Raw genomic sequence first — 25,797 nt, 5'->3', positions numbered from 1 at the left:
GAAATGTCACGTGATCATCTATGCAATAACAGGCAGGATTGGGGCAGGCATGTGCCAGGCACAAGTGTCATTTGCACCGCACTCTTCGCCAAGTTGCGGTGTCCATGACGTTTGACGACATCTGCGCAACTGCGGCATAGTGTCCCTAGTATGGACGAAACTCTGAGAGGCAATAATCACCAACGGTGAGACGACGACGGCCATTGTGACGCGGGAGGCGGCGGTACGGCGGAATCACGGCGGGGCAGCCGTACGGCTCCCAAGAAGCTCGCTGTGCAGGCGCGTTACGGCAGCCACATGGACACTGCTGAGCGCCGAAAGGGAACGCTGTTGACGTCATCCGCTAAGCCCGCACAGAGAAGTAAAAACAAGCAAAAGGGGGCACTGGTGATGACGTTTAGCTCAATGTTGGCTACGCCCACGTCGTAGCCTTGGCTGCGCTTTTGGTTGCGGCTGAATTTGCCCGCTTGAGTCAGCCGATTTCTGCAACTTGGCGAGTTGCTAAGTTTGCCAGTCCGTTTCGAAACATTTAGACAGAACTGCGTCGTAATATTTTATGCGTGGTCTTTCTAGGCGATACTAAAGGGGACTGTATTGTTTTGTAGCGCAAGCTCCACTGGCCGAGGTTGAGCAGTTTGGCGTGGCGCCTGGAGAGCCGTGCTGCGCATGCACGAGGAGCAGTGACGGAACAGGCAGGACTGGCGGGGCGCCTCGGTCGGTCCCCGATGCACGCGCACTCACTCGAGATCATGGCTCGCGCTGTCCCGTTGTTCTGGGCGGCAGCCTGGTTACTTGATACATAGCACGGCGCAAAGCTGGCCACGACAGGAATCTGGCACGCCCCAGCGGAGGATTAACTTGGACCACCTGGGGATCTTTCGAGGTGCAACCGAAAGCTCGGTTACACGGCCCCTCTTCGGCAATAAGTGGAAAAGCTTAACTCATTGGATCCTGAAGTAGTCACATAATGTGTATACCGTGTGCGTGTGATTGAAGCAGCAGTAAGCGTGATAATCAAGCTAATCCTAGACAACCAGGAAATCTAAGAATGACCAGCTGAACCTAGGCTTACGCTACGTATTTTCAAAACCAAAAATAAATCAGAGTTGCGCTTTAAAGTATGTACAGCTCAAAGTCAGCAACAGCCGTTATGTCGTGGAAGCGGATGAGCGACGGCGGCAACCAGGCTGGTTGCCTGGTTGCCACCGTCACTTATAGATGGCGGTAGCTGTCCAGAGGTTCATGTAGGTTTGTGTCGACAGTTCTTTGATACCGGACACGATCCAGGGGAACCTAGCCCTTAACAGCTCCGCTGTAAAAGGCAACACCATTCTGCCCTCAGTATTTCCGCTTTGTCTCAATCTGGACAGCTCGAAGGCTGTCCAGATTGCTTAGAGCATAAAGCCCGCTTCAGACCCCCCGGGGCGACTTCTACTGCCAACTTGACGTTGCAATGCTAGCAACACGGGTCTGCCTACGTTCACACGCAGCAACCAATTGCTGCGATTTGCCATCGTCATAATTAAATTTTATTTTCCTAGCACTATCTAGACACGCAGTTATGCGCTATAAACGCGTTTTTATAGCTTTAAATTGTGTTGAGAATACTAACTCATCTTTCTGAAACAATTTATCCACAAAAACAATGAATTTCAAACCAGAACCGAGTCTTTCGTCGTCATCGTCGCCTGCACGAGGTGTCACGCAAAAATATTGCTTCCGAGATTGGCTGCTGCCACTTCAAACGTTTCCGAGTTGGCCGAGCTGCTCGTCCCTTTCGAACCAAACGTGATCCGAGCAATCTGCGTTGCACTAGGGAAAACTGAAAAACTCGCCAGCAACGCAGAAATTGCCGGGAAAGTTGCCTCGTCTGAAGCGGGACTTAGAACAACACTACGCTCGAGACGTAGGATTCGTATAATAACATAGAGGGAAAGGTCCTCCAGCTTCGCGGGTATTTCGGCCGCTTCCTGACGGCGGGGCATGGACACGTACGTCGGCGGTCCCAGATCGCCGGTGACACTTTAATATGCGCGAAGCAGCGGCGAAACACGACTTGTAAGGCGTGTGCTTCGTTGTTTCCTAGCTTCGTTTCACATATAAACAGTGGCATCGCGCGCCGTAATGAAAGAAATAAAGTTGACGAAAGCTGAAACAACTCGATCTCGTCCGGGCGAAAGGAACACGGCCAACCCATCGTCTGCTTTCTCCGGGGACTCCTGCCCGGGAAGGTACCTGCGAGTGTCGTCCGGGGTGGAGAACCTGAGGCGTGCCGACTCTCCCACGATGGAGAGCACGCGTCCCCCGCAGTTGTCCGACAGCTGGCGCAGCCGGCTGTGCACCAGGGAGGGCTCCTTGTCCAGTGGCAGGTTGCGCACCATCAGGTCGCAGCACTGGCTCCCACCCTGCACCCCAGCAACAGGCTCAACCACTGTCCGGGGACTCGCAACAGCGTGTCTACCCCGTCCTCAAAAGCTGTCCCTCCATATACGCCCCTAGACGTCGCGGGCTGCAACCCTGGTGGTGCGACAGCAGCGCTGGTGCTGCTGCAGGTTGCCCTCCCACTGTACAGTCCACGCGAGCATTGGCAGCCAGCGATACCGCTGGTTTTTCCAACAACAGCGTGACACTCCCGCTTTTCAATCGTTGCCACTTGGGGACTACTTTGCATGCATGGGCAGTAGAGGACGCTACACACACCAGTCGGAAACACGTTAAAAGCGCCTCCACTATGTTCGTGGCAATGTTGTAGGCCCGCCTCAGACACTCCAACTTGTCACACCTTCACGTCGCAACACCAGCAACATGAGCAACATTTACAAACAGCAGCCACAAAAACTCCAATCGCTGCGTATTGCAATTACCATTAAAATTGTAATTCACTATTATTAGATGGCATTAAGAATACTAACTCATCTCCATGACAACATTAGTTCCGAAGCCTATCTATCTGAAACTAAAAACAAATTTGAATCCCGTCTTTTGTATCATCATCGGGGGCATCGTGTGAAAATATCTCCTCTCGAGTGGCAGCTGCTGCTTCAAACATCTTGAAAGGGGCCCTGCAATCCTCTTTAAGCGTCTACCTATTTTGCGGTTCCCACGTCTCTTGTGGTTCGGGCAACCCAGCGGGCACGGAGGGAGTAACTAAATATCAGCGCAACAATTGTCACCAAAGGACAAGGAAACCTCCTACGGGGCTGCCTTGTGGTGTCGAATGCGGCATGCGACGAAATCGTAACGTTGGTCCCGACGTCACCGAGGAGAGAGAGCACTCCCGGGCACCTCCCTCCCCTCCTTTCCCCGTCTTCCCCTCCCTCCCCACATTCCTCAGTCACTGGGGCAAGGGGAGTCCTACGGCGCGAGAAAAGGGCGGACACAGGACGTCATGAGGGAGGTCATTTCCTGCTTCTTTTTGTAATTATAATATGCCTATAACTTTTAAAATAAAGCGAATTTCGAGAAAAGGAAAGCTTGACCAAGTTACTACGTTCAGCACGCGCAGGTTCGGTGCAAATTAAAAGACAGCAAAAAAGTTGTTGCGGGGCCGTTTTATGTTGTTGGAAATGCTCGCCCATTTCGAGACAAACTGGATCCCAGCAATTCGTGCCACACGCGGTGCCAAGATCTAGGGAAATATAGGGAACAACTCACCCCAAAATTGCTGGGAAAATTGGCCCATCCGAAGCGGTCCTTAAATATGGTTGTGCTTCTTCATGTGCACCCCTAGTTCCCAGGTTTCATCACGGCACCCTTTCATGTGTAATCAACACATCACATCGCCCGACTCACAGTGTCGCGTGACGTCACCGACTTTGACATCACCTACCCTCACATGACATTGCATGATGTGACATTAGGTCAGGTTATGTGGTGTCGCCTGGCAGTGCCGGTTTTTCCGCTAAATCTAGGCAGCTGAACCTGACCCGGAGCAAAACAAAACAACCGTTCCAAACCGGTTCGCCAAATGGTTCGAACATGCATTCATGCTTTACTATTCCGTGCACTCTGCGCCGAAAATTGTGAGAGGCTCGTTGCTGCGGACCAAGGTGTTTCCACTTATGCAAATATTTTTGTGAGCCTAAATTACAAAAACATAGACCAATAACTGCTCTTAAGGACTGTCATAAAATCGGCCTGACCCGCTCAAACTCGTTGCACTCACGCCTGGCCCACTGCGCCGACGGGATGACGCACCGAGCCACCACGAAAATAACGCAACACCAAATTCGGGTTTACTACATGGTTGATTAAACGCAATTCCATCGAAACACACTTTAGAGAATGGGCCCGTTGAATCGAACCTCAGTTTACAGGAAGTAGAGCCTCAGCTCGAATAAATGCAGTTAATCGAAAAGGGGACGCTGTTGAAAAAAAAAGGATCGCCTACTTCGCGCACGTACAGTTAAACCTCGATTTAACGAAACCCAATTTTACAAATTTCCCGATTTAAAAAAAACAATTTCGGATTCCCCCGCAGCCTATGTCCGAAAAATGTCTTTCTCGGTATTACGAAGATCCCGATTTAACGAAATAATTAGCGGGACCCAGTGACTCGGTTAAATCGAGGTTCAAGTGGATTACCAAAGCGCCCGTTAGCTCCCAACTCCTTCGGCTCGTTCACGCCGCATGGCAGCGAGTCTGCAGCGCCAATCACAAAAATAGAAACCCACCCGTACACGTCACTTCGCGGCGACTGATTTAGTACGCGCAGACTGGGATTTTCATAAACGGCGGAAATGCGCATAGGCTCCTACAGCTCCGTCTCAAGATCGTGCTGCCGAAGAAGAACCCAGTGCGGAAAAATTTCAAATTTGACAAAAGTATACCAATCGACAAATATGGGCTGTAGCTCCCCAAACGCCACGTAGAGACGCCACGAGGCAGCGTATGGTGCACTTCTACTGCAGAAGCTGGCAACCATGCTGCCAGTCAGTCGCGAAGAACACTGTTCAAGCAACCAACACTATTGCACAACGGGGCTTTGGTGAAACATTGAACATAACCGGAAGCCAAGTGTGTTCGATGGATGACTCCGGGTTCGGGAAAATTATCGACCTTGTGCTGAAAAACCTCAAAAAGCGCATAACAGTAGGTGCCGAAAGCACCCTGCAGAAAGTCTAAAAAAATGCGCCAGTTGCCAGATGATAAGAGTCCCATTGCACGGTACGAGTTACTGACTTGGCGTGAACGTCCAATCCATCCAAAATTGAAGAATTCACCCACAAACACCAGCAATGAAAGAAATGTTTGAGCGACACACCGTAGAACATTTGAAAAGTTCTTGGGGTAAATTTCGAGGTACGACGTCTCGCCAGAGCAGGTCTACCGTATAACGACCGACAAGGAAGCCAATATGCCGAAAACATTTGCTTTCTTAGCAGAAGAATGTGCTGGTCGTGTCCGAGTCGGCACACCGAGACGTGTACAGTGGCGCCTCAGAAGGAGCCTCCTACCTCCAAGAATTAAAAGGGGCTTCTTCAGATGAGAAACCTCTTCTCCGAGGAATTCGTAATGAATTGCGTAATGAGGCGTCAGCTGGATTGCGTAACGAGGTGGACGCCCATCGGGGCCATGATGCGACGACTGCTGGAGCTGAGAGTTCTGCGACGAAATTAACCAATGATGAACGCTGCCTTACTCGAGAACACTGGCAATCCATAAACAATGTAATTGCTCCCTGAGGTTGGCCGAGGAAGCAACTGTGCAGCTTCAAATGGTGCAACTTACTTTGGAAGACTTCTACGCAGCTAGCTCATGCGTCAAATTGAGACGTCAAAAAGTGACAAAAAGGCGCCGACGTAAAAGGCGAAAGACAAGGTGTTGCTCGGAAGCGACATATTCTGTGCGGCTACACTTTTTGATCGTAGACACCAATGTGATGCTAACAAGCGAGGAGAGCTCCAGTGCAAAGCAGCATCTGCTACTGACGCGGAAGCTTTGCGTGCTTAAAGAAGACGCCTGGTCACAGCAACCTCAAGCACCACGATGACGACTTTGAAGCGTTCCTCGTGAAAAAAGGAAGCGGCTGCCTGAAACCATTCAGCGACCCTTCTTCCATGTTTGGGAGGATTCAGAGCCTACTGGATGGCTTTGAAAAGGTGCTCCGAATTAGCCGGGGGCGAAATGCCTCGCAATGTTGCAAAAAGGAAAAGTCCCAACGCTCCAAATTATATTCACTCGCTGTCGTTGCTCTTGCAGTACCAGCCACGCACGTGGAAAGGTCCTTCTCGGTGTTGAAATACATCCTATTATGCCAACAACCACGACTCAGCCCGAATAAAACCGGAAGATGTCCCGTTTCTCCGGTTGTTTTACGCAGCAAAGACACATCAGTAAAATTAATATTGCCTGTGCATGGAACAATTTTGGAGGCACTCGTCCATTCCTGCAGTAGATATATTTAATGTTGCATTTAGGGAAAAAAAGGTTGGCATCCAGTCACATGTCATGTCTCAATAGATACATTGATTGTGTAAAACCAATAAATCAATGCGTATTTGATACCATAATAATCCACTTCATGGCAGTAGAGGTGCACAAATAGTTGGTCAAACTTTTCATTTCTCTTCAAACTGTTATATGAACCCACAGGAATCTGTTCAAACCGATTCGAACAAATATTTTTCCCGCTCAGGAGCTGACCCTGAATCGAACCAAAATATTTGAACCGTAACCTGAACTGAACCGAAAAGAGTTTCAGTTCAACACCCTGTTCAAGAAACAAACTTGCATCTCCGGCAACAAAAAAAAAGGGGGGGATGTTTCAGTGTACACTTGTTTTTAAAGAAACAATAACTCCCTCAAAAAATCTTTTTATATGCCTGAACAGCCCACATACATGTTTTCCTGAAAGAAAAAAAAAATTTGCTTTGCACAATATTTATACTTTACTAGGGGAGGTGCAACGATTTCCGGCCTTTGGTCAAAAATTTGTGGAAGTTGCCCTCTCACAGTTGTTCTGAAGTAATGAAGAGAAAACCGATTTCACCTGCGCATCGTAGTCGCTGCGTAAAAAAAAAGATAAATATAGGCATTTGTGGCACCCCTCAACTCACTCCCAGTCTTCAATGTCACACCTGGTCGCACTCCTAGTGACGTCATTTGGAGTGTCGTGTAGGTTCCTGGAGGATGCTTCCTCTCCCCCTCTCTGCGTACATTAGCGGGCGTTCTGCTGCAGCTCAGAGCCGAGCGAGGTCAAGTAATCTTCTCGCTGTAGTTCCTTCGGCTGCCACTTGGGGCTGCAGGTGGGGGAAAAAGCTCCACTTTTGCTTTGCAATTATGCAGTGGAATTGCAACATTTTTAATGAGGGAGATGTTTACTCTATCCTAGAAGACACGATAAACAACGTAAAAATGACGAGATGCAAATTCTTTTAATCTTAAAATCGTTGCACCCCTCTTTAAAACAAATTTTGAGTTGGAGCGATTTTAAGACAAACTTAAATCATTTTACTCAAAATGTGCCTTAAAGTAAATATTGTGCCAATATATTTCTTTTTTTTTCTTTTTTTTTTTTGGGGGGGGGAGGGGGTATTTTGAGGCATGCATGTTCTATTCGGGCATTTCAAAAAATGCTTTCCTGGGGAGTCTAGCGTTCCTTTAGTACAAGTTGTGGCACACTGTTGCAAGTTTCGGATAAGATTTCGAAGCTAGGAAACTTGCACCTCGGTCCTCAGGTGAGCTCCACACACTTGCGTTTGGTTGCAATGGAGTGCGTTGCGCAGCCTTGTGCTTCCTACGACGAGAAAACACGCCGGCACATCGGTGCCATTTATGGGGTAGTTCTGCAACTGCATTTAACTGCTGCGAAGGTTTTGCGCTACTTGCAGGATCGAATGTTCACGCTACCTGTGAAAAATGGTTGTTTATAACGTTAGGTCAGTTTGATTCATCTGAACTGCAGCAGTGCTTTTCAAATCTAGTATCTTAAAACCCAGGAAACAAAACCCCGAAGCAAGTCCAGCATTCGTGCAGAAGCAGACGACACTCTTCTCTGCCCTGATGGTGCTAGGAGAGAGAAGTCAGGTGTCCCCATTGGCCACGCAAAGAGGAGAGAAAGAGAGCCCCAACGACCCGCCAATAATGGCGCAACAATGAAGAAACGTCAGCGGAGCGTCTTTTTCGTCGACTGATAACGATATTCAAACGGGTGTTTTCAAACATTAGTCAAGTTATTCGAAATCCCCGCTTGGTACTATCCAGTTGCTACGCGTAATGTTGAATGGTTTTAGAAACTTCCATAACGTTCGATTTCACTATATATAACAACTCTACTTCTCGAGCACAACTCGAAACATAATATGCTCTGCCAAAACACGTCACCTTGCACCCACTTTCCCCGCAGAGCTTCGCCAGGCCAATGCAGCGATGGAGTTCGGTGAAATGCCGCTAAGGGGTCCATGGCGCCGCAAACCCCTCCTAGAATGTTTCAAGTAGTGACCGGCACACATTGTGGCATATAGTCCTTTCTGTACCGTGAAACCAGAGGGTAGTGCGTAGCAAAAGTGATAACAGTCGGTGGCGGAGTACGGGGCCAGGCAGATCGATTTTATCGGCGCATGTTTTTGTTTGCGTGTTTTCGCGAGTCGCGGCACCCGGCGTCGGTGTCGTGCGTTAGTGATTACAAGACACTCGGATGAATGCACTCGGAGGTGGGTATGCCCGGGCGATACCCGGACATGAGATGGTGTGGTAACGCCCACATCTCGCGCTTTTACTTGCGATGTCGCAGTTGCGACGTACACAAGGTCACTCGAGAAGTGTGTCGTAATTTGGAGTACTATATACGTGTGCATGCAGAATGTGATAGGTATTTACTTGGCAAATGTCCTTTGTGCTATTTCTTTTTCTGCATCTCAATCGGCTCATTGGTATTGCGATACGTGGTATATAAATATATTTTTTATTAAGCAATGTTTTGCGTTCATGAAAAAATTAAATATAAATGAAACTCCCGAGTATTTTCTTATTTCATGTATTGGGCGAGCAAATACAAAAAAACTGACCAAAGGGGAGAACGGGATGGGTGGGGAGGAAGGCAGGATTCACGCTTTTGTTAACTGCTTGCGCCATCTGGGAACAGTGACGACAAATAGCATAACCTCCTTGCCCCTTTCCTGCGCCTCCTCTCGGTCATCCTCCTCTCTCGCTTTTTTCCCCTCCCCAGCGCCCAGGAGCGCATTTCAATGGCTACGGCTTCCCAATCCTGGCTTGGCCTCATTTCTCTGCGTCTCCTTTACGCTCCATCGTCAACATTCCATCATCCCTTCACCACTCAACGCCGGGAAAACCTGCGCCTTTGGTTAGGCCAGGTTTTCCCCGCCAATGCGCCAAGTGAAAGCTGTGGAATGTTTGTGCAATGGGGGAAATTATGTCCTCACGGACTGTTCTTGGGTACATGATGACACCGTTTTGCCCGCACTGCACAAACATGCTACAGCTATTGCTTTTCCTACTTTGCACATTGTGGACGAAAAAGGCGCCCTTTTTTAAAACAATGCCCAGAGAGACGTAACATTTCCTCTCATTATTGAAAATACTATGCCCGTGGTGAACTTGGATGCAAGATCCTAATGGAGGGCAGGGATCGGCTTGAATGCGGTATACGGGAACCGGCTTACGCATCTCCTCACAAGGTGGCCTTGGGTCGCTAGCTGTTTTTTTTATATGCTACCTGGATGTTTACTATGTTGATATTCTTTTCAAATGAAGAGAGGCCAAGATAGGACCGAGGAAATGCACGACCGCCGTTTTTGCAATATTTCTTTTAAATATCACCGGTTCCGAACTGCACCCTACAAAAATATAGACATAAAACTTGCTGCAAAGCAATGTTGACGTGCCGATTTCAAATGATTTGAAATTCCAATTTTCCGAGGCGTGCCAAATGTGCGAGCAGAATGTGAGACTGCAAGACCTTGGACTGTGGTGTCCTAAAGGGGACGGCGGCGGCGATCTGTGCAAAGTCGTGCCACTCGTTGGCGCAGGCCATCAACGCTTCCGGTGCAGAGCCCCGGCACACGAGGATGATGTGCACCTGCTTGCGGTGGCGGAAGTCGGAGAGCATCGTCGAGAAGTTCACGTCCCCTGCACGCAAGACGACCAGTTTCGGCATTGCTGATGGGCTCAACCTCTTCCGTCGGACCAGCAGTTTTGGAAATGGCTTCACCAGAGAACACTATAAATGACATCACGACAGCATAACGTCACATGACTACGATGTCACATGAAATCATGCAACAGTACAATGTTACAAGACGTCCCGGTGTCATGGCACATCAGAGTTGCATTACTTTACGACGTCACATACTGTCGAGGCATCAAGAGACGTCGCGAGGTCACGTGACCATGGTGTACCGTGACACCACACTGTCACCTCGCATAATAATGTCACGCGACATCTGTGTCATGTGAATTCGTGGTATCACAACACCATGGTATCATGGGATATCGCGTGACACCGCAACATCACAGGATAGCCCGGTGTCGCACGACATTGTGATGTCAGTCCTTCGTGACAGCTCGTCATAGCAGTTTTCTGATAGAATTCAACTGATAAAACACCATCTGTATCAAAAGCATCAGCACCTATGACAACCACGAGTCCAAGGAAGTGAACTCCACAAGTGCTGAATCTTAGTGTTCCATTCTTGTTAGCTCCTCCACTATACCAGCACTCTCGGTCTGCGTTTCTCCCTCACCTCCTCTTCACAATTATTCAATCTCTAATTCGTAATCGAATGATCCATTGATTCTGATTCTTGGTCCACACGGCATGGCATTGCAATTTCGACCATTGGTTCGTGAAGTTGCCCTTTTATGTCAATGCCATCCCCCTACAGGGTGATTCAAGGAAAGGCCAGGCTCTCTAAATCGACTGCAAAATGCGGTTTCTTAACTTATCGCGCCAAGATTTTCTGCAGCATTGCCCACAGGTGGTGCATTTTTTCTATAGCATTTGCAAAGAGCAAACTTACTCACCGAAAAAGTAAAGAAACAAAAAGGCTTAACTCCTACGCAAATGCAGCAAAGTCACCGGTCTTTCAACAGTAGGTGCCCTATTGATTTAAGACCGGTGGCTTCGCTGGGTTTCCATGGGAGTTAAGCCTTTTTTTTTTTGTTTACTTTTTCCTCAGGCAAGTTCGCTCGTTGCAAATATTATAGAAAATATGCACCACCTGTGGGCAACGCTGCACAAAATCTTAGCGCGATAGGTTAAAAAATCAAATTTTGCGGTCGATTTAAAGAGCCTGGTTGCTACTTGAGACACCCGGTAGTTTGTGTTCCAAACTCTAAATGGTACTCGAGCAAGCATCGACTTACCATTAGGCTTCTGTGTTTTTGGAGTTAACTTTTTTACAATTCGCCAATGTTGGGGTTTATTTTTAGGGGCAAAGCTCCTTAGGGTCTAGCCTTGTCCGGCGTCCGTGCTCAAATCGATTCCCCTCCCATCTGTCTTTTTTAAAGAAGAAAAAATGTTTGCGCAGTCAACAGGATTCGAACCTGTGCGGGGAGACCCCAATGGATTTCTAGTCCATCGCCTTAATTACTCGGCCACGACTGCGGGACGAGCAGGGGGCTCTGAGATGTGGTAGTAACTCAAGAGCTGGGGATGTCATGGATGAAACGTTGCATGTAGCCGCTCAACGTCTATACAGGAGAGGGCGCTGAAGTCAAATGCGTTTATAATTGCGTTAAACTGTGCATGCATTGGCTCAACGTTTATCGACGAGAGGGCGCTGCAGTCAAATGCTCAAATGCGTACATAACCACGTTCCATACCACACATTCTCTTTCTCACATGGATGAAAACGAACGAAAAGCTCGGCATACTGTGGCTCAGCGTATTAGCACCACCAGAGCTTCGCCCCAATCGACATCATACATCACGTGGAGATGCGGTCATTTTTTTTCACAGATTCTGCATTTGTCATTGTTGCACAAAAAGTCTGCACTTATCTGGGTTTATGCTGAAGGGATCAGGAGACGACCGTGGGATTACCCAAGTTTCAGGGAAGATATGCGTGACCCAAATACTGGAAACATTGTTCTGGTTCCGACAAGTGCGGTTCTCAAAGAAACAAGCAGACTTAGAGACAGTTCAGCGCATGTTGAGTTCTGGGTCAATAAAAAAAAAGCTGTAGTTAAAAAATTCAAAGCCGTTTACAACGCCGAATTGGAGCGCAGCTCTTGAGGAGGAGGAGGGAAGGGTACTGAGGGGAGGGTAGACCCCTCCGCCTTCTCCTCCTGCCCTCATTCTTCAATCTCCTCCGGCGGGGTCACCTGACCTCGGGGGGGTCACAGGGTCACGTGACCTTAGGGGGGTCACGTGAGCTTGGGGAGGGGGGTCACGTGACCTTGGGTAGAGGGGGGTCACGTGACTGTGGAGGAGGGTCACGTGATTGCGGGGCGGGGCGGGGGGGGTTACGTGACCTTGCGGTTACGCCGACGCCGCTCAAGCCGGAAACGGGTCCTAAAAGCTGCGCTCTAAAATGTCTTCCCATGAAGCTTGGCTTTGTCTTGGTGAAGGACAGCTCCGATCCTGAGTTTTTTGTTTTTTCTGGATCTGGCTCAGGGGTTACTTTTCAGAGTTTATCAGTAAACCAAAAACAGGAACCTTACCTATCATGGTTAGCAACTACCAGTTCTAAACCAATGGGTTGCCTTGGGGCCTTTTTAACTACTGAGTCAATCAGATCATCCAATCAAGTCATGTTTGGAGATGCCTAATGTGCCGCAAAGCAAGCCGTTCCTGGAGATTTGCATCAAGGAGGCAACCAATCCGGAGCCCATCACAGGAGGGAGGGCGTACCCGAGATAAGGACCAGAACGGCTAAACTGCCGTGGATGTCGACGAAGCGCCGCATGCACTGCTTCAGCTTGTCATCGGCTGCATTCTTGCCCACAGCGTTGACATGCACCACGGTCAACTGCGCCAGGTTCAGTTCCTGGATCACCTCGGCACTTTCCTGTAAGAGCGCAAGAAAAGAAAAACCTTTTCTAGACAGACTTGAGAACAGTGATTCTCAACAACTGTTGATCTGGGGACCCCCTATGATCACAATGACAATGGGGTAAATGAAGAAAATTTAAGGATACAAAATAACTTTGAAGCACCAAAAGAGGGATTAATGGCTTGGTCTATTTAGCTTGGTGGGACAACCAGCATCAATAAAAAAAAGTTTTATTGCTCGGCTTGACTCGTAAAGAACTCTTTCCTCACCACGGGAAAAGTAGCCATTTTCAAAGGATCCATGCAAACACTTTGTTTTCCCAGATAATTTGTGAATCCGGCAATAGTGCCAAGCGCAGCGCCGAGCAAGTGCATGCGTGGCCGAATGGTTTGCTTGGCTTTCGTGCAGATGTCCCAAGTTCGATCCCTGAAAGCAGACGCTACTTTTATTTTTTCTTTCAATTTAGCATTCTCTTAAGTTCGAGAACGTTGTCTAATCGAGGTTCGAATGTTCTATACACCGAACGTTCTACGTTGTATGTTTCAAGAACCCACGCGGGTACAAAAAGTGCTTTGCCTGGCGGTCCAGCACCAGTCTCGCTCTTGCTCTCGATCGTGCTACTCCGCCGACCTTCAACGTCTGCAACGCTACCTCTTTGTATTTTTGTTTTGGGCACAAGTTGGCCCCTCTTAAACGTTTTGTTTCCCACTGCACAGACAGTCTCTCTGAAAGTCATTCGTGACAATATGGCGCATCAAAATGTGGCCAATTAGTTGTTCTTTCAAAAGGAAGAGATGTTGGTATAATGTAAAAAAAAAAGATTTTAAAATTTTATTTCTTGAAAATACATTGTATGTGCAGAAGGTGTATAAATGCTGAAACTTCTACAGTTATGTCAAATTAAATGACATATAAATGAAAATTTCGAATAAACAAAATGTGCGCCACACCCACAACTACAGCGAAACCCATTTAGAACGAACCCAGGTACAGCGAATTATTGTCGATATCGAACTGACGAAAAATTTAAACAAAAATGTAGGTAAAAAGTACTTTTTATAATGAACAACATATTGGCTATGTCAAACTTTTTCCCTCGGTAAAGCTTCCAAAAACGCGTAAACTATCGTCTTCTAGCCAGTCCCTTCCACCCAAAAAGAAGTAGGAAAGAAAGAAATTTCCAAAAGCTCAAACCGCGAACAAAAATGAGCGAAGAAAAACAAATCCGAAGGGGCACAAAAAAAAAATTCAGCGCAAAGCGGCTGCCTACCAAGAGAAGCGATTCAGAAGGGGAGAGAAGCTAAAAAAGAAAGCCGTTTACAACTCCCTGTAACGCCGGATTAGAGGGCAGCTCTTGAGGAGGAGGAGGGGAAGGGTGCTGAGGGGAAGGTATATATCCTTCCTCCCTCCTCCTCACCTCCTCATCCTGCCTGCTACTCCTCCCTCCGAGCGGCGTCGCCGTCGCCTCACCAGGGTCACGTGACCTCACGGGGGTCACGTGACCCCTATGAGGTCACGTGACGATGACGTCATGACGTCACTGATGACGTCATCATTACTAGTGACGTCATCGGTGACGATGACGATGCGGATGCCGATGACGTCATCAGTGACATCACTGATAACACGCCGTCGTCTGTGGTCTACTTGTGGTTAGGCTTAGGAACGGTCGCGTCGCATTCCGTGCCAAGTGAGCTTCGTATCACGCTTCTTTTTTTTGGCAAGAAGAATGCCGAGGCCTTCTAAAAAAGGTATGAAAGTTGTAGAGCACGGTTATTATGGTGCACCTACGACCAGCCGTCGGTGTGCCTCCGTCAGTGGAGACGTGCCATAGTAATGCCCGTCAGATAGGCACTTAAAATTACATTTACAAAAATTTTCGGGTAAGAAAACGCGTTAATTATGCGAGTAAATGCAATAGTGTCGAGTGTAAAGAGCTAAGTGAGTGTGAAAAGGCCTTTAACATGAAAGACCACACGTTGTGAGCGAGGGTAAAAACCCACCGACCTTGCGTATGTCACAGACACACATGAACTCGGCCTCCAGGCAGCGTTGGAAGAATTGCTCCCGGATGTGGCAGACCAGGGCCATGGCCGACTTGCCCCGGGGCACCTGGCAGTTCTCTATGTCCCAGAAGACGCCGATGGGGCGGGGGGACTCCTCCATTGGGGCTGGGCAGAGACCCCCGCAACAAGTTCATTTTTTGCCAAAAAGGCACAACTTTCTGCATAGACTCGCATCTGACATCACACGCTACCAAGCGGCCTGGTCGAAAGCTACCAAGTTCAATGTCAACATAAAACGTGCAGCAATACCCACGAAGGCAAGGTGGGACATAGTCTGCAGCGTCACCTGCGCGGGGAAATGCAACTATAAAAGCTGTCAACAGTGCGGACTGCAACATTCTGGCAGCAGCAGTGACAGGCAGTTGTACAAGGTCCAATTTGTCCATCTGCACCTAGCAGGTTGCTTCACATTGCTTTTTATAGTGATTCCTTGCTCAGTCGCTGCTGATGCCTTCCATAAATGGTGTCTCCACTGTGTTCCAGGGGTCTTGGACAAGCCATTAGTTGAAGGACTGTGTGCAGTGCAGGCAATGCCAGGCAGAGAGAGAAAGGGCGAGAGATAAGGGCAATGGAGAACATTAGAGGTTTCTCTCCTCTTCCCCAGCTTTTTCTGTTCCTTATTTTGTGTGCTTCGCTAGTGTAGTGTGCCTTGCTGGTGTAGTAGATCATTGATGTGTATTCTTTATTTGTGTATGTTAAAGGTACAATGAAGGCAATTTCGGATATTTTTTTGACGACTGAATTGGGTTCCAGGCACGTCTCAGGCCACGTTGCCCTAATTTCAGCCGAAACCGGCGCTTGTGTGCTGCGCAAATCAATTAAACGGTCGCGGAAATAATCGTACCGGGATCGACTTGGGCAACGCCCCGAGAGTTGCGGGGGAAGCCAGGAGAAGCGGAGCTCACGTGACCGATGCGGGGCCAAGAAGCGCGACGTCACAAGCGACGCGTCAGTCATTGGTCGGAATGAGAGACATGCCCTCGGTCACATTTAGGTTCGCAGTTTTTAGGAATACTGTTCTACTTTCTGCTTGAATAACCATGAAAAGTATAAATCGGACCGGAGATGATTACTAAACCATAAATAAAACAGCATACCAGGGATGGGCAAAATACATGCAAATATGTATCGAAATACAAATACAAAATACTTTGTCAAGAATGTATTTAATTACAAATTTAATTACATTTTCAAAAAAGCATTTAATCACAAGATACAAATACAACCAAATGTATTTGGTCTCCTCCAAATACTTTTTCAAATACATTCCTCAAAATTTGCGTCAGCGACTTCAGGGCATCTGCAACGGGTTTCTGGGTAGCTCATTTTAATTTTGCATCGCACACTCGGGAGTTAGTGTGCGAGGCTCTAGTAACGTAATAGAAATATAATCAGAAAAAAATGTAATCAGCTTGGACGTAATAGGTGAACAAAGTACAAAGCTTCAAGCAGTTTTTTTTTTGTCGATTACATTTCGGTATAGACCAACAAAGAACCGAGACGACCAAGACGCGCATCACTAGCCAGAGAATTTTTTATCGTTGCAACTCGCACCAGTTACGAAAATCTGGACGACCTGCGCATTTAGAATGTTCCAGGCAAAAATATGGATGGAAATCAGACTGGAAAGCATGACAAGTTGCCAAAGGCACTAATTTAGCCAGTCTGCCTTTGAACGTCGATTTCGTCACTATTCTTGCCCTGGACTAGCACCGTAATCACAAAGTCACTAAACGCTTGTGCTTGATTGAGAGACACTGCATTCGTTGCAGAACGTAGTTTTCTTCCTGCTCTGGACAGTGAAAATAAATTTGAGAGATGTATTTTCGCTCACAAAAATGTATTTAATTACAATTGTATTTGAAATACCCCCGTTTTAGTATTTAAATACACACGTGAAATACATTACCCAATTTGTAATTAAATACATATGCAAAATACACAAAGTATTTGAAATACATATTTCAAATACTTGTATTTGAAATACTGCCCATCCCTGCAGCATACTTATTTTTTTTTCTTTGCTACGCTGAATGCGAAACGGGCAACAGGCAACTATGGGCAAACAAAATAAATAAAAAAGATGAAAAGTATAAATCGGACCGGAGATGATTACTAAACCATAAATAAAACAGCATACTTATTTTTTTTTCTTTGCTACGCTGAATGCGAAACGGGCAACAAGCAACTATGGGCAAACAAAATAAATAAAAAAGAACACAGCGCGGAGCACGCTAGAGACGTCGATGTCTATTTACTCAAAGGATCCTGCAAAGTAATAGTCATGCCAAATTTGTTCACCGTAGATGGCTGTTCAAACGGTCGACTGAAGACCAGTAATCGTTCTTGTTCTTTGACGACGAAATGAGTGGACGTCCGACTATGGTGAAAGCAAAAATGGTGCTGTTTACTTTCTCCTTCTTGGGGAGCGTCCCGCGCGGTGGAACCGGTTCCCGGGTCGCTGCCGCTTTCCCCTCGGCATTTCCCCCGCGTCCCTGTCGGACAGGGGCAGGGCCTGTCCTTCGGCAACGCGCCACTCTCGTCTCGCCCATGCGAATGCTGCTCATAGCTTTGCTGCGCGGAGCCAGCGGGCCGCTCGTTGCCGGCTGGGTGGCCACCGTCGGCCTCGAGTGATAGCGAAGAACGCCACCCACATACGCCCGTTCTGTTGGTGTTAGGTCACTGAACGGAAGCCCGAACCGAACTCGCTCGCGAGAGCGGCATTGTCGTCCATGTTGACAGATCCGACGAAACGATTGCACCACCGCAGCGCTATAACCCACCGCGGTAACCAGTCTCGATCTCCTAAATGCTACCGATACCGACTATTCACACTTGACGTCACTCTCTACGTTACCTCCGTTTGCGGAGGCCCAGAAGTAAGAATGGAGATAGTTCAGTTTCGGTTTCTTCAGCTCTTTTGTAGGCACAAAAATATGCGTCACAAATGTCTACTACAAAAAATTGCGCAGCATGCTAGGTTCCCAAGAAACCCAAAAACACTATTTAAAAAAATTAAATAAAATCGCCTTCATTGTCCCTTTAATGTGTAAGTCACCACCCTATGACAATGCCTCATGGGCAAACTGGAGGTAATAAATTTTAAAAAAAGAATATTACACCCCGCTTCGCGGCCATTTCAAAAGGCATTGATACCAAAGGCCTTTGGACAGTCGGCCAATTAGCTAGCGACCCCGACCCTGCACGTGCCACCCTGCATGCGCAGTTCGTGGATGCTTTCAAGGCCCCCGGTCTGAAGGCCTTTGAAAGGCTCGTGGAACAGGGTCGTTTCCAGCCTTTCTTTATTCCAGCCTTTCGTATTTGGAAAATACATTGTTTAGTCTGAATTGTCATTTCCAGGTAAGAGACACTGTTTCAGGTCATTAAAAGCTTCCTCAGCCTCCAAACTCCATACAGCTGGACTCTGACAAGAGAGGAAAACAGGACGAACAGCAAGCATTCGAGCGGCTGTTCAGTGGAAGATGCTGCAATAGTTGGAAGAAAATCTAAAACTTCTGGAGGGTGACAGTTTATGTGAGAAAAGCTTCCGGTATTTTATTTTCAGGACAATTTAATTTAGCTAAAATCTCAACTTAAGTGCCTGTAAAACGTAAATTGTCGAGAAGGAACTCATAACGGGCTAGACACCCTCACATACATTTGTTGTACATTACTTGAGAGATATTATAAACAAGTCCATAGGTACCACCAGTGGAGTCCATTTAAATACTATCCGAATCCAGCAAAGGTCAAATGCAAGTAATGTAAACAGATATAAATAACTGGTATATGCCTGTGCTCCTTCTTTGTCTAGGCTGTCTCACTTGTGAATCTCTCTCCATGGCCCAGATTATATATTTAACACGTTGCTAGAGCAGCACGTTGCTTTAATGCCTCGGCTTTTTTTGTTTAAAAGCAAAGATACAATAAAAAAGTGAAAGCCGTTTACAACTTCCTGTAACGCCGAATTGGAGCGCAGCTCTTGAGGAGGAGGAGTGGAGGGTATATTCATCCTCTTCCCTCGTGATCATGCCTGCTAGTCCTCCTCCTGTCCTGCTCCCCCTCCCCCTCCTTTACCACGTCCTCGTCCTTCAAGCTCCTCCCCTCCCCTCGCCTCCGCCTCCTCGTCTCTCCTCCCCCCCCTCCTCCACCTTCGTACTGCTTTCCTCCTTGCCGCTCAAGCCAGAAAGGGTCGCGTAAGAGCTGTGCTCTTACGCGACCCTTTCCCCCCCCCCCCCCCCGAACCATACTAGACAATGAGGGGAGGAGGAGGAGGGCAGAGGTCCGGGGGGTCACGTGACCTCGAGGGGACGGGATCACATGACCTTGGGCGGGCCGTCACGTGACTTCGGGGGGGGGGGAGGGGAGTCACCCCCCGGGGTCACGTGACCTTGGCGGGGGAGGAGGGGGAGGGGGAGGAGCGGAGGGGGAGGAGGAGGGGCGACGCCGACGCCGCACAGGCTGGAAACGGGTCATGTGACCCCCTCCCCCCGAGGTCACGTGACCCGCCCGGACTATACTACACAATGAGGGGAGGAGGAGGAGAAGGAGGGGGAGGAAGAGGAGGGGGAGGAGAAGGAGAGGGAGGGGCGCGGTTACGCCGACGCCGACGGCGACGCCGACGCCGCTCAGGCTGGAAACGGGCCCCTAAGAGCTGCGCTCTAAAACTAAATAGTATACATAATTTATTTAGACCATCAGCAGCAATGAATATGTGAGATGCAAATCTATCGTGATGCTCCTGCAAGTGTGCCACATTTCTTCCTTTTCATGTGCCAGCTGCGATTCATGCGCCGCCTGCCTCGTCAACCATGCCCAAAATGTTGGTTCAAGTTCTACATGCAGCTACAGGCAATACCTCAATAAAACCACGTATGAAAATTTACTTTCTACGAAAAATGCGCACCAAAAAAGTAAGCAGAAATGAGGTGAGCGCGTCGACATCTAACGTCGTCACAGCCTCCAAGAGGCTAGAGGGGCGGGACGTCACCCCAGTTGGCCGTAAGGGGGCGCCACGCAAACTTCTCCGGGCTAATAGTTATGTAAGAGAGCGTAGAGACACTATTTTCTTCCAGCTTAGGTTATAGTCCCTAAAGTCCCAGGATAAGTAGTGCCAAGGACCCGAATGGTTGCCATTTTGCTCTATGGAATGGGCAGTTTCTCTTTCTCCAGTCTCAGCGAGCTGATCCAAATTTGCAGTGAGAGGTTGCTTTATAAATACAATTATTGTACACAGATATTTTGTAGTAAAAGAACTTGTTGTTGGGGTAGTTGGTGTACACTGTATTGAACCATGGTTGAAAGCGCTCAAAAGACGTCCACAAGAGAGAAGACAAACACGGGTGCTTTTAACCCTGGTTCAATACAGATATTTTGTTACCTACACACCGGCCAAACCAGTGCACATTTACCAAATGGGGCATCTTTGAAAAATAACTTTCCTGTCTTGAAATAGACAATCTAAGGGATCTGTGGAGATTAGCAGGACTGATACGTTGATTGCATACACACTGCCAAAACGCATATATTGGCGAGTAAGGCTTTCAGCACAGTAACGCTTCATAGCAGTCTTGGTGCCGCTGGCTCAGAATGACTTTTTCAAAGTTTTGAAAATTTAAAAGGACCGAAATGGCCATTGGCTTATCATCATTAAAGGGGTACGAAAACAAAAATTGAAATATTCAGATTTCGTTCGGAAATGAGTCAAGCATGACGTATAATAATCGTAAATTATAATCATGCGTTTGTATTTTGAACGATTGGCCATATTTTTCGTTCCAAACGGTGCACTCGAGCAAGCGCTCGAAGAGAAGCGAACGGAGAGCGCGATGCGTCATGGGATATCCGGCGCAAACAAAAACAGAAAGAAAAGATTTCCCGCGTTCGTGGAGTAGCAAGGCAGGCGTGGTTATGAGCTTTGCCCTTGGTGGCGTTGTCAGCGTTGTGATGGTGTCAATAGCGTCAGCGCGTTGCAACTGAGCCGCTCGAAGTGCCTGTGGGGTGACGAGCGTGTGGCTGGCCCAAGGAGCACGTAGCTTCCACAACACTGTCAGCATAGGGCTGAACGAGGTGGGGAAAGCAACTTTTGTTCGAGTTTTGAGCGACGGGCTAATCTTCTAGGGGGAGAATGGCTGTGTCCGGTTGCACGAACGAGGGTCCGAGAAAGAGGGGAGTCCTTCCTTTCCGTCTTCTTGGACCGTTTGGTACAATGCGCGACTTGTGAGTTGAGGAGGAAAGCTAAGAAGGAAAACGTTGAAATGCCAAAGAGCGGCGCTGCTCCGAAGGAATCTGCTACGTCACGACTATGTAGCAGATTCCACAACGTTGCTAGACTACCTCCCAAATAGGCTCCGCATGCATCCACCAGGTGCACATTGAAGATTGTTTATTTAGCTTTAAAATTAGTTTTCTTGTGCTTTTCAATGGAAGACTGGTGTTTTTGAGGTTAGGGTGCAACATGCAAGACATTAAAGCCAGAAAATGAGCGCTGAAATTTCGTTTCCCTACCCCTTTAAAGGGCCCATGAAACGGATTTTTGGTTGGGACAAATCATTTTCGATTGGGATTTTACTAATAGCACATCGTTCAGTGGGCCAAAAGAAAAAAGGTAGAAAGACAAAAGCCTGACTTTCAGTGAGAAAATTTGAAAACACAGCGGACTATTTCGTACCTCCTCCCCTTCGTAAGCTCTCTGCCTTTTCACTGTGATACATCCCCGGTCCCAAAAGCGCGTCATCGGGTCCAAACGCACGTCACACAAAACCGGACCTCACTCAGTCCCTTCACCCCTAAGCTGACATTGTGGTGGAAGGAACGCGCTTGCCGGACCAATCAGCCGCCTCCCTTTCATCACCTGACCTCATTCTTTGCGCGTGGGTATGCGCGGAGGAGCGTGATCATGTGGCAAAAGTGTGGCTGGCCCAACGAGCACGTAGCTTCCACAGCACTGCCAGCTCCAGGGTGAATGGGTTGGGGAAAGCAACTTTTGTCTGAATTTTGAGCGACGGGCTAATCTTCTAGGGGGACAATGGCTCTGTCCGGGTACGTAAACCAGATTCCGAGCAAGAGGGGCCTCCCCTTTTTTCGTCTTCTTGAACTGTTTGGTGGAATGCGCGATTTATGAGTTGAAAAGGAAAGCTAAAGAGGGAAAAGTTGGAAAAGCGTTTCATGACCCCTTTGAAGTAGTTCTTTATAAAACACTCTACCCGTTTTCACCTCAATAACTGCGGTAAAGTATGGCACCTTGCGGAACATTACTAACTTTTCCCTTCATGTTGATAATTAAGACATATATGTAGGTGAATTTTAAATTTATCTTATCAAGACGTATAAGTTCCAGACACCAAAAGCATCGCTTTTTCTTCCGACAACCAAATCTAGTAAGAACTGCTTGGCGCTGCGTATGAACAATATGCAAAACTTGCTTTTTCCTTGAGGTGAAAATGGCTACAGTCAGGTCCAAACTAGAGTATGTAGCTTCCATCTGGGATCCCCCTGCCAGTTAGTTCATTGATTCACTCGAAGGTGTTCAGAACAAAGCTGCACGCTTCGTGCTGGCCAATTATAACATCAACGAAAAGTAGCCTGTTACTCTTAAGCCTCGCACAATTTCACCTTCTTGTCTTTTTCATAAAATCTATCACCACATTCTTCGGCTCAATTTGCAACTAATAATCCCCCATGTAGTTTGTTTCAGCACGCCTTGATCATTGTCACAAAATCCCATTTTGCCCCTCTAACGTTACGACTCTTCTATTCCCAGAACTTGAAGACTGGAATGTCTATTAATGACCGCAAACTTTTTTGCACATCTATTACCACTTTCCTGTTGTTTCAGTATTGTATACATTATTCCTTATTATTACTATTGTTCAGTCTGCAATGCCTCGTGCCCTGAGGATGAACTGATCAGCCTTGGGAGGTTTTGGTCATCCGTATGTTAGTATCTGAGCAAGCTACCTTCCCAAGACCCGCTGACTCTAGCACAGACAAGAACCAGCAAGAATCTGAATTACAAAGATATACACAGGACAAGCGCTCACTATCAACCGATTGTTTAATGCATGATAAGAGGAGGACGAAAATAAGAGGGAAAATACAAAATTAAAATACTAAATGCACTTGCACAAAAAAAAATATTGTTTCAAAAATATTTAAAAATTAACCAAATTAAATTGAAAAGGGAGTGCAATAGCAAAAGGAAAGCAGCCAGATTAAGAAAAAAGGTTGAGGTAGTTCACCTCCTCCTCGGACAGTGAAATTGATGGTGTGCTAATGCACGTATCTCCTTTTTCTATTTTAGTTTTTGCCTCGAAAATTTCTCTGGCTCTCTTGCTCCGAAAGCGTTTGAGGAGTTTTGTTTGATGAAATAGAGGAGTGCATTTACTGTCTCCGAAACGTATGGCCAGGTTGCACGTTGCTCGCCAGACCAACAAAGGTCTGGCGAGCAATGAGCAGAAAAAGCAGCGTGTACAAGTCATAGGCATGGTACAGAGAATACCGGATGTAAACATTGTTGGGACTATCTTTTAGTAGTGCATAATGTGCTTCGACAGCTCGAAACAATCGATGTTAACAGTATTTTCCTGGGTCTATATGGGCCTAGTAGACCGAGTGAGCTGCAGCTTGGCTTAAAAAGTGTGCAATAGTGATAAAGTGGACGGTAGTTTCTCACTGTGCACCTTTCACGTCCTTCGCTGCAAAACAATTTCCCGAGCACGGACGAGGTGAAGTGACAACCGAGCCATGGGTACTTTTTTGTAGAGCATCCGATTATGGCCAAAGGAGTGGGTGGAAGCATGCATCACTGTTCAGCTGCCCTTGCACAAATTGACGATGCCGATAGGCTAGCTATTAGCTGCAGCGCCGTGCTTTGGACAACTATCCTTGCAACTCGAGAGACCTTTCCAAAACAGGGCTCCTGGCTGGTTTCATTTTCAGTGTTTGCACGTATGGCACGTGATTTGCTCGCTTTGCGAAGTGACGAACATGGGGGCTGAGGACTCGTAAAGATTAGAATGGTGTGTATGTTACCATGGTTGCATGTCGAACTGGATGCATGAAAAGGATGCAGTAAAGGCATGACACAAATGAACCTGAGAGGGAAGGTGGGGACAACACACGAGCTGCAGACAATGGTCCCGCTGCAAGAGTCAAATTTCATTTATCGGGGCTGCCACGATCCAAACTTCTTTTTGTCTGGAAGCAGCGATTGTAAATGCAGCGTTAAACATCGCCACTGCAAAACATATTTTTTTTTTTAACAGTGCCGAACTGTACACGGGAGGAAATGTCCTCCAGTTAAGGAGGCGGTTCAGAGTTGAATCATGCGATCGCACCACTTGGACTTGAATTCAAATGCCGCACGTTATCAACTCACCTATCTTGTTCTGCATCATGAACGATGATTTTCTGGGTCAGGCCGTAACCTGCAACGATCGCAGTACGAGCTCTTAAAGAATAATAACTCAACAACGTTAAACTCTAGAAAGCGGTAAGGAGATCAGGCAGGTACTGTTTCCGAGAGATCGCGAAAAAATACCTTTTCAAACTGTCAGCTTACAAATCAAGTCTAATCGAAGCTTAGTGTTCGATCCTTACGACGCCAAAGCTCGCGCCCTGGACATGGCGCTAGCGTTCTAAAGCGATCCCAATCAAACCTCACTCGCCAAAAAGAAAGACATCGCAACTACGCGCCTGCGCTTTTCCCAACGTGTTCCGTTGTTACGCTACGCAGTGTTGGTAAACTGAAGGGAACACAACGGTTTTCACTAGTGGACGTGGCAACTTACTTGAGCTGCTCGATGTTCACGACAAAGTAGAAGGTCTTTACGATTCCCGTAAAGGGTTTAGAGTCGGCACAATTTGCGTCGTCAGTCTAGTATTTTAAAAACTCCAAGCTTCGTCCTTCAGCTGCTTTAGCTTTCAAACATGCCAATGCCGGCCATTTTGGATGAATGGACGAATGGATGGATGGACTGATGCTTCGCCTAACTGACTGATGCGGCCCAGAGCCGTATATGTAGAAAGTTTGGTCAATGGGAGGCGCGGGCAGAGTTAGGGGCTGTGTTCCAAATCCACACTTACACCGTGTCCAAATCGTCCAAATCTTACCCAAATGGATCCGAGTTACTCCGGCGGATCGTATCACGTGACAGCACAGATTGAAAAACGCTGGGCGCGGGTAGGTTTCAGAACGCCAAGGGTACAAAACCCTTACCCTGGAGTAAGATCGAGTAAATTTTGGAACACGGCCAGGGCGTGCGGCATACTCGGAAAGGGGGCATGGCATGCTCTCTTAAAGGACACATGCAAAGGAAAAAAACATTTTTTTTAGACAGCTTAGATGGAAAAAGGATGTCATAAAACGATTTTACAACGAAGAAAAAAAATTTTTAGAGCTATATTTACGGCGCTATACGAATTTGTAGTTGGCGCTCGCGGGAGCCGCCGCTGGTCACGTGGTAGGCCCGCGCGCCGCCGCGCTGCGTCGCCGCCGCACGCTGAGCGTTCTGCGAACGCCGCTTCAACGCGTTTCTCCACGCCGCCGTCGCCGCCGCCGCACAAGTTCGTCTGCTTCGGGGCGCCGCCGCCGTCGTCTGGCCGGCGCACAGGTCTATCACGCCTGCTTGCGCTTTTTCAGGAGTTTCTTTTGGGCTTTAAAAGATACTTATTCATCTTAGTTTTTTGTTATACTTCAAACAAAGATGAATAAGTTACTTTTAGAGGCCATAGGAAGCTTCCGAAAGAACGCAAGCACCACGTGATAAATAAAG

At 47.5% G+C, this 25,797-nt stretch overlaps 1 protein-coding gene across 3 annotated transcripts in view; it reads right to left on the bottom strand.

The window, feature by feature from the left end:
* Window positions 1-25,045, bottom strand: part of LOC8042239 (meiosis regulator and mRNA stability factor 1) — a 262,432-nt gene extending 237,387 nt beyond the window's left edge. For all 3 annotated transcript variants that reach the window (XM_042294539.1, XM_029971129.3, XM_029971130.3), the window contains exons 1-6: window positions 24,814-25,045; window positions 24,402-24,450; window positions 14,964-15,127; window positions 12,815-12,971; window positions 9,920-10,089; window positions 2,236-2,405 (exon numbers count right to left, since the gene is read on the bottom strand). In XM_042294539.1, coding sequence (XP_042150473.1) covers window positions 2,236-2,405; window positions 9,920-10,089; window positions 12,815-12,971; window positions 14,964-15,127; window positions 24,402-24,420 — 680 coding nt within the window. In that variant the 5' untranslated portion in view covers window positions 24,421-24,450; window positions 24,814-25,045. The remainder of the gene's footprint in view (window positions 1-2,235; window positions 2,406-9,919; window positions 10,090-12,814; window positions 12,972-14,963; window positions 15,128-24,401; window positions 24,451-24,813) is intronic.
* Between the last annotated feature and the right edge of the window lie 752 nt (window positions 25,046-25,797).

The sequence above is a fragment of the Ixodes scapularis genome, unplaced genomic scaffold (assembly GCF_016920785.2).
Source record: "Ixodes scapularis isolate PalLabHiFi unplaced genomic scaffold, ASM1692078v2 PGA_scaffold6__148_contigs__length_123643588, whole genome shotgun sequence".
Classification (NCBI taxonomy): Eukaryota; Metazoa; Arthropoda; class Arachnida; order Ixodida; family Ixodidae; genus Ixodes; species Ixodes scapularis.
Note: the sequence above shows the minus strand (reverse complement) of the source record. Positions and strands in the feature narration are given on the sequence as shown.